The 14,165-nt window shown below is 45.9% G+C and overlaps 1 protein-coding gene across 6 annotated transcripts in view; it reads left to right on the top strand.

Annotated features, from left to right (window-relative positions):
• ZNF185 (zinc finger protein 185 with LIM domain) overlaps positions 1 to 14,165 on the top strand; it is a 35,205-nt gene that overhangs the window by 3,337 nt on the left and 17,703 nt on the right. For all 6 annotated transcript variants that reach the window (XM_056491201.1, XM_056491202.1, XM_056491203.1 and 3 more), the window contains exons 2-9: positions 5,984 to 6,052; positions 7,684 to 7,801; positions 9,505 to 9,564; positions 10,817 to 10,855; positions 11,021 to 11,089; positions 11,817 to 11,885; positions 12,166 to 12,240; positions 14,054 to 14,137. In XM_056491201.1, coding sequence (XP_056347176.1) covers positions 6,028 to 6,052; positions 7,684 to 7,801; positions 9,505 to 9,564; positions 10,817 to 10,855; positions 11,021 to 11,089; positions 11,817 to 11,885; positions 12,166 to 12,240; positions 14,054 to 14,137 — 539 coding nt within the window. In that variant the 5' untranslated portion in view covers positions 5,984 to 6,027. The remainder of the gene's footprint in view (positions 1 to 5,983; positions 6,053 to 7,683; positions 7,802 to 9,504; positions 9,565 to 10,816; positions 10,856 to 11,020; positions 11,090 to 11,816; positions 11,886 to 12,165; positions 12,241 to 14,053; positions 14,138 to 14,165) is intronic.

Below are 14,165 nucleotides of genomic sequence, written 5' to 3'. Positions count from 1 at the left end.
GAGCTGCTGGGATAAACCCAGAGGAATCCAGGGAGCTGCTGGAATAAATCAGAGAAATCCACAGGACAGGAGAAGGATCCAGCAGAGCTCAGGGTCTCAAGGGGCTCCAGGAGAGCTGGAGAGACAAGGGCTGGAGGGACAGGGCACAGGGAATGGGCAGGGATGGATTTTGGGATTTTGGGAAGGGATTCCGGGCATGGAAAGGCTGCCCCTGGATCCCTGGCAGTGCCCAGACCAGGCTGGACATTGGGATGGTGGGAGGTGTCCCTGCCATGCCAGAGGTGCCACTGGGCGGGATTTTGGGATTCCCCAACCCAAACCAGTTTGGGATTCTCTGGCTCTCCCCACCCCCAGCTGCCAGGCTTTGGGGACAGCCAAAAACCGCGTCCCAGCGCCTGGCAGTGCCACCTGTCCCCTCCTCCGGCGACCGGAGCAATTAAAAAGTGAAATAAAAGTAGGAGAGCGGAATGCCCGGCAATTTCCTGCCATTATCACACCTGGGGGCCTCTTAATGACCTAATCAGCCTCCGGGGCTAATTACAAACAGCGCTGGGACCGTGGTGGCCGCTGCTCGCCACGGGGGCTGTGCCGGTGGCCCACGGGGCTGGGGAATGGCAGGAATGCGGAGCGGAGCCCGTGCCGGGATGGAGAAACCTGTTCGGTTCCCCCGAAGGGCAGAACACACCCAAATCTCCTCCTCAAAACAGGGCTCGGCTTCCCCGCCCCGCCCCCCCGCCAGGTAAGGCTCAGGTGTGCCGCAGGTGAGGCTCAGCTGTGCCGGGCCGGCTCGGAGCGCCCATCTCACCTGGGAGCGCAGGTAGGGCTGAGCTGGGGGGCAAAGGACCCTCTAAATCCTCCCGCTGCCCGGGGACATGGGGGTTCTGTGCGGTTTTATTTTATTTTATTTTTTCTGTGTGTGGTTTTGGGATTTTTCTGTGAATTTTTGTGATTTTTCTTTTTTTTGGTGATTTTTTTGTGATTTTTTTTTTTTTTTTTTTTTTGTGATTTTTTTATGATTTTTTTGTGATTTTTTTGGTGATTTTTTAATGATTTTTATGCGATTTTTTGTGATTATCTGCGATTTTTTGGTGATTTTTTTGGTGATTTTTTGGTGGGGTTTCTTTGTGATTTTTTTCTGGTTTTTTTGTGATTTTTTTTTTTGTGATTTTTTGTGATTTTTATGTGATATTTTTGTGATTATCTGTGATTTTTTTGTGATTTTTTGGTGATTATTTGGTGGGGTTTCTTTGTGATTTTTTTCAGATTTTTTGGGGGATTTTTTGTGATTTTTTTTATGATTTTTATGTGATTTTTTGTGATTATCTGTGATTTTTTGGTGATTTTTTTTGGTGATTTTTTTGGTGATTTTTTAGTGGGGTTTGATTTTTTTCTGATTTTTTTTGTGATTTTTTTTGTGATTTTTTTTGTGATTTTTTTGTGATTTTTTGGTGATTTTTTTGGTGATTTTTATGTGATTTTTGTGATTATCTGTGATTTTTTTGTGATTTTTTGGTGATTTTTTGGTGGGGTTTCTTTGTGATTTTTTTCAGATTTTTTGGGGGATTTTTTGTGATTTTTTGTGATTTTTATGTGATTATTGTGATTATCTGTGATTTTTTTGATGATTTTTTTGGTGATTTTTTGGTGATTTTTTTGGTGGGGTTTCTTAGTGATTTTTTTCTGGTTTTTTTGTGGGTTTTTTTTGTGATTTTTAATGATTTTTATGTGATTTTTGTGATTTTTTGGTGGGGTTTTTTCTGATTTTTTTTTTCTGATTTTTTTTTTGTGATTTTTTTTTTTTTGGTGATTTTTTGTCGGTTTTTGTGATATTTTTGTGACTTTTTCTGATTTTTTTCTGATTTTTTTTTTCTGATTTTTTTGATTTTTTTTTTCATGATTTTTTCTGATTTTTTTCTGATTTCTTTGTGATTTTTTTATGATTTTTTTTTTTGGTGATTTTTTTGGGGGGGAATTTTTTTTCTGTGGGTGGTTTTTTTTTATTTTTTTTGTGATTTTTTTAATGAAATTTTTTGGGATTATTGCGGGATTTTGGGGCTGATTTCTGCAGGGCTGGGATCCCTACAGCAGCGAGGCTGAGGCTGAGCTTCACTTCTGGGCTTTGGTCGCACCTGTGCGATCTCCAATTCTTTCCCTGCCCCACATCTTCCCAAAAAAAAACCCAAAAAACCAAAAAACAAAACTTTTCCCTGCGGTGGGGATCCCTCCCTCCCTCCCTGCCCTGTTTTCTTTCTCCCGGATCAGGGAAGGAGTGGCAGAGCTGGCACAGAGGACAGCGAGCCCCTCCCTCTGTCCCTGCTCCATCCCATAATTTCCCTGTGCCACCCCCTGCTCGGGGACAGGATGAGCTGGGGGAAGCCGGGATCTCCTCCCTCCCCAGCTCAGGAGCTTTTGGTTAGAGTATTTTATTTATTTTGTAATTATACATATATATATATAATAAAAAAATATAATATATATAAAATATATATAAAATATATATAAAATATATATAAAATATATATAAAATATAAAAATACATATAAATATATGTTATATATCAAATATATATGAAATATATATAGAATATATATCAAATATATAAATATATATTACATATAAAATATATATAATATATAAATATGTATAAAATATATATAATATATAAATATGTATAAAACATATATCTATATAATATATAGAATTGATATCAATTATATATATTAATATATATAATATGTATAATATATATAATATATAAAATAATATATAAAATATGTATATAATATATGTAAATAAGTATATAAAATATATATCTATATAATACATATAGAATATATATCAAATGTATAAATATAAAAATAGATATAAAATATATATATAAAATATATTTACATTGTATATATTGTATATATATTATATATACATTATATATAGTGTATATATATTATATATTATATATTTTATATACTTTATATATATATGATTTATATATTTATATATCATATATATGTATATATATATACACACATATTGGGTTCAAGGTCGGGTTTAGGGCTGGGTTTAAGGTCGGGTTTAAGGCTGCCTGGACTCTTTCAATTATTGAATTCCTGATTGTTCATAGCTTGAGTTTAGAAACCTGGCTGAGTCAGGGCTTGATTTGGCTCTGGCTGGGTTAATTGGTTAGTTTGGCTCTGGCTGGGTTAATGAGTTAATGTGGCTCTGGCTGGGTTAATGAGTTAATTTAGCTCTGGTTGGGTTAATTTGGTTCTGGCAGAGTTAATGGATTAGTTTGGCTCTGGTTGTGGTTTATTTGGCTCTGCCTGGGTTAATTTGGCTATGACTGGGGTAATGAGTTAGTTTGGCTCTGGCTGGGTTAGTTTGGCTCTGGCTGGGTTAATGAGTTAGTTTGGATCTGGCTGGGTTAGTTGGGCTCTGACTGGGTTAGTTTGGCTCTGGCTGGGTTAATTTGGCTGTGGCAGGGTTAGTTTGGCTCTGCCTGGGTTAATGAGTTAGTTTGGCTCTGACTGGATTAGTTTGGCTCTTTCAGGGTTAATTTGGCTCTGCCTGGGTTAATGAGTTAGTTTGGCTCTGGCTGGGTTAGTTTGGTTCTGACTGGGTTAGTTTGGCTCTGGCTGGGTTAGTGGGTTAGTTTGGCTCTGGCTGGGTTAATGAGTTAATTTGGCTCTGCCTGGGTTAATGGGTTAATTTGGCTCTGGCTGGGTTAATGAGTTAATTTGGCTCTGGCTGGGTTAATGAGTTAATTTGGCTCTGCCTGGCTCCTCCAGCCCGGGCTGTCCCATCTCAGGTGGCAGCAGGGACAAGGTTTGCATTGTGTGCCGGGCACAGAAACCCGATCCTGTGCCCTGCTGGGCAGTGCCAGGCTCTGGAGCTGGGGCACAAACCCGGCCCAGAGCCAAAGGAAAAGCTTTCTGTGCTTTCTGTGGGATTCCAAAAGCTGGACCTGCCTCATCCAAACCCCACCTTCCACCTGAAGGGGGGACCTGCCCCACTGGGGATGGGGCTGGAGGAAAAAACCCTCAGCAGGCGTGAGGAGCCTCAGAGGAAGGATTTAAACACGTTTCAATTTGAGGCTTGTGAAGGTCAGAGCAGGCAGCAATTATCCTCAGAGCAGGAGAATTTTCTGCATGGCTGCCCTGGGTGCTGCTGGCAGCTTTGGGGTTGGTGGCCAGATCCTGGGAACGAGCCCAGGAGCAGGGCAGGGATCCTGGGAGGGCTGGGAGCAGAGCCTGGAGGTGAGCACAGCACCCAGAGCAGCGTGGGCAGGGCTCCCCTGGGATTCCTGAACAGTGATGGGTGGGGGGATAACCCTGCTTGGCACTGTGCACACCTGCTGGAGGCAGCAAATCAGGAAAGTCTCTGAATTCCTCAGAAATCAGAGGGCAGGGATTGAATTAAAGCCTTTGGGTGGATTGAAGTGCATTAAGCCACTCACACATAAAGTAAACATCTGAGTAGAAGTAAGTCAGTAAGTTTTAGGGTGATACTAATGCTTTTAGTAAGTGAAAGGTTTAGATTCCACAGTGGCAGTGAGAGTTCTAGTGAAGGTTGAAACACACTGAAATCTTCAGTGGAGGCTCCAGGCCCACAGCTGCAGACAGGACTTAGTCATAACAGGGCTGTAGTAAGAATATTGCTGATATTTCTCAGAACAAGATAGATTGTATGAGTAGTTCTATACACAACCTGGTGTGCTAAGAAATTAGAATTCTAACAGGTTAAGGAGTGGTGGTCTGAGTTTGTGTCTGAGCTTGTTGGAAAAATCCTGTATAAGAGTTTTATTGGGAGAGTTGGTGCTTTTACTATTGGCTTATTGCTGCTGCTTTGCCATTGCTTGTCTGTTTGCCTTTTGAGACTGATGTGCTTTGTAATAAATAACATTTTTATCCATTAGCTGCTGTGCTTATTTAGAAGATAACCTGACAGAGTAGCAGCCTAAAGCTCTGGAGTTGGTGCCACAGAGCATCAGAGGTTGAGAACCTCCCACACTCCCTCTGTGTGAGGCACATTGTTGATGGTTTCAGGTAAATTAACCCACAAACACCAGAGGTTTATGTCCAAAAAGGAGGCAGAGGAGTCCTTTTGCTTTATTTGAATAAAAGGAGAGGCCATGGGGCATTCCCCTGGGATCTCTCAGATTTTTGGAGGATTCACCTCCCTTTTTATCCCAATTTCCATCCACATTTCCCTCTCTCTTTCCCCATTGCTGAGGTACTTGAGAGCTCCAGACCTCCCAAAACACCTGACACCTGAGATTCCTCTCTCATGTACAACCCTCCTTTGAATTCTTAATTCTTACAAAATTCATCTTTTTCCCCCATTGCTCCTTTCATCTTTCAATACCCAATTTCATTTCTCAGTTTATCTATAAAGGCCAATATTATTTTTTAATTCATCAATCAGTGGAATCCTTCCCATTGTTTCTTTTCTCTCTCAGTGCTGGTTTTACCCACCAGCTTGTTTGGAAAGACAAATCCCTCATTCCTCTCACTGCTGTGGGTTTGTAGGATTGCTGTTCTCAGGAAAATTAACCCACAAACAGCAGAGATTTATGTCCAAAAAGGAGGCAGAGGAATCCTTTTACTTTTTTCAAATAAAGGGAGAGCCCCTGGGGTTTTCCCCTGGGGTGTCTCAGATTTTTGGAGGACTCAGCTCTGTGGGTTCTGAGGGTCAGCCCCACCTGGGTGACTTCTGCACTTTCCTCCTGGAAAAACACCTCAGGCACAGCTGGGTTTGGTTTTCCCTGTCCTTGATGCTGCAGCTTCATGGATGGGGAGAAATCCCAGAACCTCCCCACGCCTGCCAGGTTTTTACACCACACCTGATATTTTTATTTATTTATTTATTTATTTGTTTGTTTGTTTATTTATTTATTTATTTATTTATTTATTTATTATTTTAATTTTATTTATTATTTTTATTTTATTTATTATTTTTGTTTTATCCCCCTCTCCATTTCTCCCAGGGTTGCTGTGAGCAGTGGCAGAAGGGGAAGGTGCTGCTGAGACCATGATGTCCCTGGGTGTTGCTAAAGGTAATTCCTTAAAAAAAAAAAAAAAAAAAAGCCTCTCCTGGGTTTTCCTCATCCCATCTGGAGCTGCTGGAATTCCCTGCTGGCACAGGCCAGGTGTAAATGTGGGAACTGCACCATTTAATTAGTGCCTTGTCTTCATTTTCTCCTGTCTTCAGGATTAAAAACATGAAGGAGATGAATTTTGGGTTTGGTTGTTTATTAAATCTTATCTAAAGTACAAAGAGTTCAGCAACACTTCCAGCCACCAGCTAAAAGTCAGGAAAATTAATTTAGTTACAAAGACTTTTAAAGCTAAATAGTCCAATAGAGAATTATATTATTTATACTTTTGACCCAATAAACAAACTCCTGTGACCCTCAGTGCAGCACTGACTGAACAACCAAAAACTTCCTGAAATCATGAAGAAGGAAGACAGAAAGAAACAACACCCAAAATCCTCCATCTCCTCCCATACCTATTACTGTATTATAAAAAATCAAATTTAAAACCCTTCACCGTGTGAAATCCCACATTTCTATTCAATTACAATTTGTGATTTTAACTCCACCACTCAAATTTGGGAGCCTTCTCCAATCAAAAGCAGAGTTCTCCAGGGGGTCAGTATCAGAAAGCTCCAAAATCCCAGATTTCTGGATTTCCAGGTTTCAGGGGTTCCCAGGAATTTGGGTTCCTGGTTCCTGGGGTTCCCAGGCTTCTGAATTTCCAGGTTTTGGGGTTCCAGGTTTCTGGGGTTCCCAGGCTTCTATATTCCAAGGTTTCAAAGTTTTTGGGGTCCCAAGGCTTCTATGGTTTCCATGTTTCTGGATTTCCAGGATTCTGGGGTTCCAGATTTTTGGGTTCCTGGTTTCAGGGGTTCCATGATTCTGGATTTTCAGACTTCTGATGTTCCCAGGTTTCAGGGGTTTCCAGGTTTCTGGATTCCCAGGATTCTGGGGTTCCCAGGTTTTTGGGTCCCATGATTCTGGGGTTTCCAGGTTTCTGAGGTTCCAGGATTCTGGATTTCCAGACTTCTGAGGTTTCCATGTTTCTGGATTCCCAGGATTCTGAGGTTCTCAGGTTTTTGGGCCCCATGATTCTGGGGTTTCCAGGCTTCTGGATTTCAGGGGTTCCCAGGATTCTGGATTCCCAGGTTTCAGGGGTTCCCAGGTTTTGGGGTCCCCAGTTTCTGAGATTTCCAGGTTTCTGGGGTTCCAGGCTTCTATGTTTCAAGGTTTTTGGGGTCCCAGTTTTTTGGGGTTTCAGGGGTTCCTGGGATTCTGGATTCCCAGGCTTCTGAGGTTCTCAGGTTTTTGGGTCCCCATGATTCTGGGGATTTCAGGGGTTCCCAGGATTCTGGATTCCCAGGTTTCAGGAGTTCCAAGGCTTCTGAGGTTCCCAGGTTTCAGGGGTTTCAAGGTTTTTGGGGTCCCAAGGCTTCTGGATTTCCAGTTTTTTTGGGGTCCCAGGTTTTTGGGCTTCCAAGGTTTCAGGGTTTCCAGGATTCTGGATCCCCCACCAGGGTTCCCCTGAGTGGTGCCAATCCCGATCCATCCCCATCCCCATCCCCATCCTCCCCAGCGCTGGGGCATCCCCCGGGGCTGGGAGGATCGGGGGGCTCCCCGCTGTCCCTGAGCGCTGTCCCCGCTCCCAGGCGCGCTCCTGCCCGGCACGGACGAGGATCGGCGCAGGATCATCCGGCAGATGAAGGTTCGCACCGCGCTGCGCGGGGACCGCAGCTGGATCCAGCCGCGCCCCGACCCCGAGGAAACGTGAGAAATTCCTTCTCCTCAGGGAGCTAGCACACGGACACCAGGGGTTGTGGCCGAAAAGGAGGCGGAAAAGTCCTTTTTGCTTTATTTCAATAAAGGGAGAGGCCCTGGGAACGCTCAGATTTTTGGAGGATTCGTCTCCCTTTTTATCCCAATTTCCATCCGCATTTCCCTCTCTCTTTCCCCATTGCTGACACCTGACAAAAACACCTGACACCTGAGATTCCCCTCTAATGTACAGCCCTCCCTTTGAATTTTTAATTCTTACAAAGTTCATCTTTTTCCCCCATTGCTTCTTTCATCTTTCAATACCCAATTTCATTTCTCAGTTTATCTGTAAAGGCAAATATTATTTTTTAATTCACCAATCAGTGGAATCCTTCCCATTGTTTCTTTTCTCTCTCAGTGCTGGCTTTATACAGCAGTTTGCTTGGAAAGACAAATTAATTTTTAATTCTTATAGAATTAATAATTTTCCCCCCATTGCTTCTTTCATCTTTCAATATCCAATTGCCATTATCAGCAAACCTACAGTATATTTGTAAAGACAAATATATATATATATATTTTTTTTTTTAATTTTATTTTTAATTCATCAATCAGCAGAATTCTTCCCATTGCTTCTTTCATCTCTCAGTGCTGGTTTTATCCACCAGAATTCCCAAAGTTGGAAGGGACCAACAGGATCATTGATCCAAACCCTGTGTTTGTGTTGGCATTGCCCAAAGGGAGCTCTGGGTTCTCCAGAGCTGCACAAGATGTGCTGTGACAAATTTTGGGGTCCCCGTGGTGCCAGCAGAGGAATTGCTGCTCCTGATGGTTCCTGATGAAGGCAGAGAAATGTTTCCTGCTGGAGCTGGAACCCAGCAGCAAGGAGAGGTTGGGGGATCCAGGAGAGCTGCAGAGTTTTGTGAAGCCAAATTGTGCCCAGGGGAGAGGGTTAGGGTTAGGGTTGGAGAATGTGAACCCCCTTCCTCCAAATTATTATTGTAATTTTGAAATTAAGGGGCTCTCAGGCAAAGAGATGGGAATTAGGAATAACAGTTCTTCACTAGGAAAATTAAAATAGAAATGCAGTATTACACAGAACAATCCCAGCCCTGCCAGAGTCAGAATCCAAGCTGACACCCATCAGTCAGTCAGGGTGTTGGCACAGTCCCATTCAATGGTGGCTGCATCCTCCTGCAGGGGCAGATGTGGTTCAGCTGGAGCAGTGCTCCTGGAGAAGGTGCAGTTTCCTCTGAAGCTCCAGGGATGATGTGGAAAGGTCTGGTTTTCCTCTGGAATCCAGTGGAAAGAAGGTGCCTTGGTGTCCCAAATCTCAGTTTTTATCTGGGTAGGAAAGGCTTGGCTGCTCCCCTGGCTGGAGCATCTCCCAGTGGGATGATGGAATTTTATCAGTCATGCCCTGGGACTCAGTGGCCATGAACAGGAGATATCTCCTGGAGGGAGGATGGGCTGTGGGAAGATAAAGATGATTGCCCAGCTGGTTTAAAGATGGCCCATGAGCAGATAATGTGTGCCAGGAGATCAGGGTCACTGCCCCAATGGTTTAACAGATGGGACAGAATTCACATTTCTGCCACATCCTGCTTTGCACCCCAAGACAGGAACAATCCCCATCCCAAATCCTCCCTCTTCTCTCCACACCCACCCTGGTTCTGCTCAGCAATCATTTAACCCTTGTGTGTCCTGTTCCCCAGGTCTGGCCCAGCTGCTGGGAGTCCCCCAGCCCCCAGAGCTGCTGCTCCCCAGCAGGACAGGTAACTCTGGCTCTGGGCCCTCCTCAGCTCCTGCCTGGGGAGAGCATGGGATGGCTCCTGACAGGGATGGAGGGATGGCTGGAATTTAGAGGGATAATTTTGAAATTCAGAGGGATAATTTTGAAATTCAGAGGGATAATTTTGAAATTCAGAGGGATAATTTTGAAATTCAGAGGGATAATTTTGAAATTTAGAGGGATAATTTTGAAATTTAGAGGGATAATTTTGAAATTTAGAGGGATAATTTTGAAATTTAGAGGGATAATTTTGAAATTTAGAGGGATAATTTTGAAATTTAGAGGGATAATTTTGAAATTTAGAGGGATAATTTTGAAATTTAGAGGGATAATTTTTAAATTCAGAAGGATAATTTTTAAATTCAGAGGGATGGTTTTTAAATTCAGAGAGATAATTTTGAAATTCAGAGGGATGGTTTTGAAATTCAGAGGGAAAACTTGAATTCAGAGGAACGCCTTCGATTCAGAGGGAAAAATTTTGAATTCACAAGGATCACTTGAATTCAGAGGAATAACTTTGAAATTCAGAGGGATAACTCTTGAATTTATGGGGATAACTTGAATTTACGGGGATAACATTTTAATTCAGAGGGATAATTTTTGAATTCAGAGGGATAACTCTGGAATTCAGAGGGATCACTTTTTAATTCAGAAGGAAAAGTCTTGAATTCAGAGGGATGACATAAATTCAGAGGGATGACATAAATTCAGAGGGATCACTCCAGTGGGAGAGCTCTGCCCTCTTCCTGCCTCCTTTTCCCAGCTCTCCCCCTCCTGCTCAGACACTCTGTGCTCCCTCCCTGGGAATGCACCCTGAGAGGAGCTGGGGTGGAGCTCCTGGAAATAAAATATCCTTGGAATATAATTATATAATTATATAATTTTATTTCTTTATTATTATATTATATATAATAATATATATATAAAATATTATATAATATAATTATTTTATCCTGATAAAATAACCAGGGTCTGCATCACATCTGATTTCCCCCTGCAGAGAGCACTGCCAGCCTGGCTAATATTAACTGGCTCACTCCAAAATTCACTTCCCCTATAAAAAATCCTTATTTGAGTTCATTCTGCTGATTATTCATTTTAAACCCCTCCAGCTGTGGGATCCCTCCAGGCCTGCTCAGCTGGATTTTTGCTTTGACATCCACGTGGATGTGAAATTTTTCAATTTTCCAATTTTCCCTGTGTTTTTTAATCCCTGTTTCCTGTTCTTTGCACAGGTCCTCAGCCCCCAAGCCCCAGCCTGGATACCTCATCAGGTGGGTGTGGGATGGGAGAGATGACAGCTGGATCAGGAGACAAAAACAGGGAAAATTCTAAAATTCTCCTGGATTCTGGGAGCACCCCAGTTCCACCCCTGCTTTGAGCTTTTGCTAAACTTTTGCCAGCCAAAAATTTAAGATGTGCCTCCCTTCCCTCCCCAGGGGGGTGTTCACCAGGACCATCGACAAGAGCTCACCTGATTCTTCACCTTCCAGCCAGGCACAGAAAAAGTAGGAGTGTCCCTTTTGTCCCCCCCTTTGTCCCCCTCCATGAAAATGAGATTTTTCAACACTCATCCCCTTGCTTTGGCAGCTCCCAGAGCTCCCCATAATCCCTAAAAAATGCTGAGAGGTCTGGCTGTCCATTTTACTTGGGGTTAATTTGGGAAATAATTTGGAGTGTGGGGGGAAAACAAATCCCAGGGAAACCTTGCAAAGCTGGAAGCCTTTTCCTCTTTTCCTCTTTTCCTCTTTTCCTCTTTTCCTCTTTTCCTCTTTTCCTCTTTTCCTCTTTTCCTCTTTTCCTCTTTTCCTCTTTTCCTCTTTTCCTCTTTTCCTCTTTTCCTCTTTTCCTCTTTTCCTCTGTTCATTTCTTTTTCCCTTTTTCCATTTCTTTTTCCCTTTTTCCATTTCTTTTTCCCTTTTTCCATTTCTTTTTCCCTTTTTCCATTTCTCTTTTTTTCCCTTTTTCCCTTTTCCCTTCTATCTCTGATCCTGGTACTCAGCAGCTCCATCCCACAGGAGGAAATCCACATCAGCCCCCGGGGGAAGCAGAGCAGACCCCAAATCCCAACCCCAAATCCTAAAAGGAGCCAAAGGCTGCCCTGCCATGGAGCAGCACCCCCTGCAACCCCAGTGGGGATATTTGGGGTGATCTCCCCTTGCTGAGGAGCTCCCGGGTGGGGCAGGGCAGGGATGGGGAGGTCACAGCTCCCACGAGTGGGTTTTGTCCCCCCAGAACCCCCCAGAAGGGCCAGAGCCGCTCCCCCTCGGGCTACAGGATGACCACAGAGGACTACAAGAAGCTGTGAGTGCGCAGAGGGGGCTCAGGGGATGTCCCAGGGGCTGCTCCTGGAGCTGGAGGGGGATTTATCAGCAGGGAATTAATTGGGTTTGGAGCATTCCTGGAGGTGGGGAAGGCAGAGCAGCACCGGGGGCATTCCCTGCCCAGCTTTTCGTGGCTCTGATCCCAAATGGGGCTGAGGGAGAAAGTTCTTTAGGGATTTATGGAGGACACAGGGTTTGTGCCAACCCCTCGGATTGCTCAGAGCTCCCTGACCCTGGCTCTGCCCTCCCTCCCACCCTAGGGCTCCCTACAACGTCCGGCAGAAATCCGAGGATGAGCAGGATTCTCCTTTTTCTCCGGATGAGCACAAGAAGAGGTGAGCCCGGAGGTGTCTGTGCTGCTGCAGGGACTGAGAGCGGCTCTGCTCCACCCTGGGGGCAGCCGGGAGTGACCACCAGCCCCGGGAGTGACCACCAGCCCCGGGAGTGACCACCAGCCCCGGGAGTGACCACCAGCCCCGGGAGTGACCACCAGCCCCGGGAGTGACCAACAGCCCCGGGAGTGACCAACAGCCCCGGGAGTGACCAACAGCCCCGGGAGTGACCAGCCCCGGGAGTGACCAATCCCGGGAGTGACCAGCCCCGGGAGTGACCAATCCCGGGAGTGACCAACAGCCCCGGGAGTGACCAATCCCAGGAGTGACCAATCCCGGGAGTGACCAATCCCAGGAGTGACCAGCCCCGAGAGTGACCAATCCCGGGAGTGACCAATCCCAGGAGTGATCAACCCCGGGAGTGACCAATCCCGGGAGTGACCAATCCCAGGAGTGATCAACCCCGGGAGTGACCAGCCCCGGGAGTGACCAACCCCAGCACTGACCAGCCCCGGGAGTGACCAATCCCAGGAGTGACCAGCCCCGAGAGTGACCAATCCCGGGAGTGACCAATCCCGGGAGTGACCAGCCCCGGGAGTGACCAATCCCGGGAGTGACCAGTCCCAACAGTGACCAACCCCGGGAGTGACCAGTCCCAACAGTGACCAGCCCTAGCACTGCCCAGCCCCAGCACTGCCCAGCCCCAGGAGTGACCAATCCCGGCACTGCCCAGCCCCAGCCCTGCCCAGCCCCAGCAGTGACCAGACCAGCCCCAGCCCTGCCCAGCCCCAGCCCTGCCCAGCCCCAGCACTGCCCAGCCCCAGCCCTGCCCAGCCCCGGCACTGACCAGCCCAGCTCTGCCCACGGGCCAGCGCACTCCCAACAAAACCTCATTAGAGCCCTGACGTGATCCAGCCTGACAGCACAGCCCCAATTAGGGAGGAATCCGTGGGCTGTGCTGTGGCTGTGGGGAGATGGGGATGCACAAACAGCCACGGGGGAGGAGCCCAGCTCTGTTCTCCTACAGGGAATGGGACCAGAGAATGATCCTGGAATGGCTGGGGTGGGAGGGAGCTCGAATCCCACCAGTGCCCCCCCTGCCACTTCACACTGTCCCAGGCTCTTCCCAGCCCTGGGACACTTCCAGGACATGGACAGGAACAGGATTTGTACAAAGGATAAATTGGTCCCTTGGGGTCCAAGCACTCAGGAGCTGGAGAGGGATTTTGGATAAGGGATGGAGGGACAGGGCACAGGATGGGATATTGGGAAGGGATTGTTCCCTGGCACAGAGCAGCTGCATCACTGGGAATGTCCCTGTTATAAATGAGAAACAGAGGTCTCAATATTCAGCAAAATTCAGATTGCTTTATTTAATATAGACATTGCAATGGGGATATATGTGGCACTCCATGCTCCACCAAACTTTGGTTTGCAGCTCCCTTTACAGCATGGTTTCCTTGTCATCAATAATTGTTTTGTTTTTTTTTTTGCTGTCATAATTCTGCCAGGTAAGCAGTGACAACATGAGTGTCTAGGAAATTCATCAAGTCCCATAGATAACCATCAGGTCTTGGTAGATAAGGAATGGCAGAAGTCAGGCCCTGGCAGTGGTGTCCCCATCCCTGGAAGTTCTCAGTGACCCTTGAGGACGCGGCTTAGTGACCCTCCCTGATGGCTGGTCCGGGTGATTTTAACCATGCCATGAAACAGGGTCACTCTTGGCCTCCAGCAGGTTGTTCCTCACCTGCCCAGGGCTCCATCCAGGCAGGATGAGCAGGATGTGACCCTCTCCTCCCTCTGCCTGTCCCTGCAGGGCCGAGGCTGCCAGCAGCGTCCTGCGGCGCTCGGCCGGCCGCGAGCGCGCCTACGTCCTGTCTGCTGCCAAAAAGAGCAACGGGTGAGCCTGGGGCAGCAGCCAGGGCAGG

The sequence above is a fragment of the Oenanthe melanoleuca genome, chromosome 4A (assembly GCF_029582105.1).
Source record: "Oenanthe melanoleuca isolate GR-GAL-2019-014 chromosome 4A, OMel1.0, whole genome shotgun sequence".
In the NCBI taxonomy this organism is placed as follows: Eukaryota; Metazoa; Chordata; class Aves; order Passeriformes; family Muscicapidae; genus Oenanthe; species Oenanthe melanoleuca.
The sequence above is the reverse complement of the archived record's forward strand: the minus strand, read 5'-3'. Positions and strand labels throughout refer to the sequence as shown.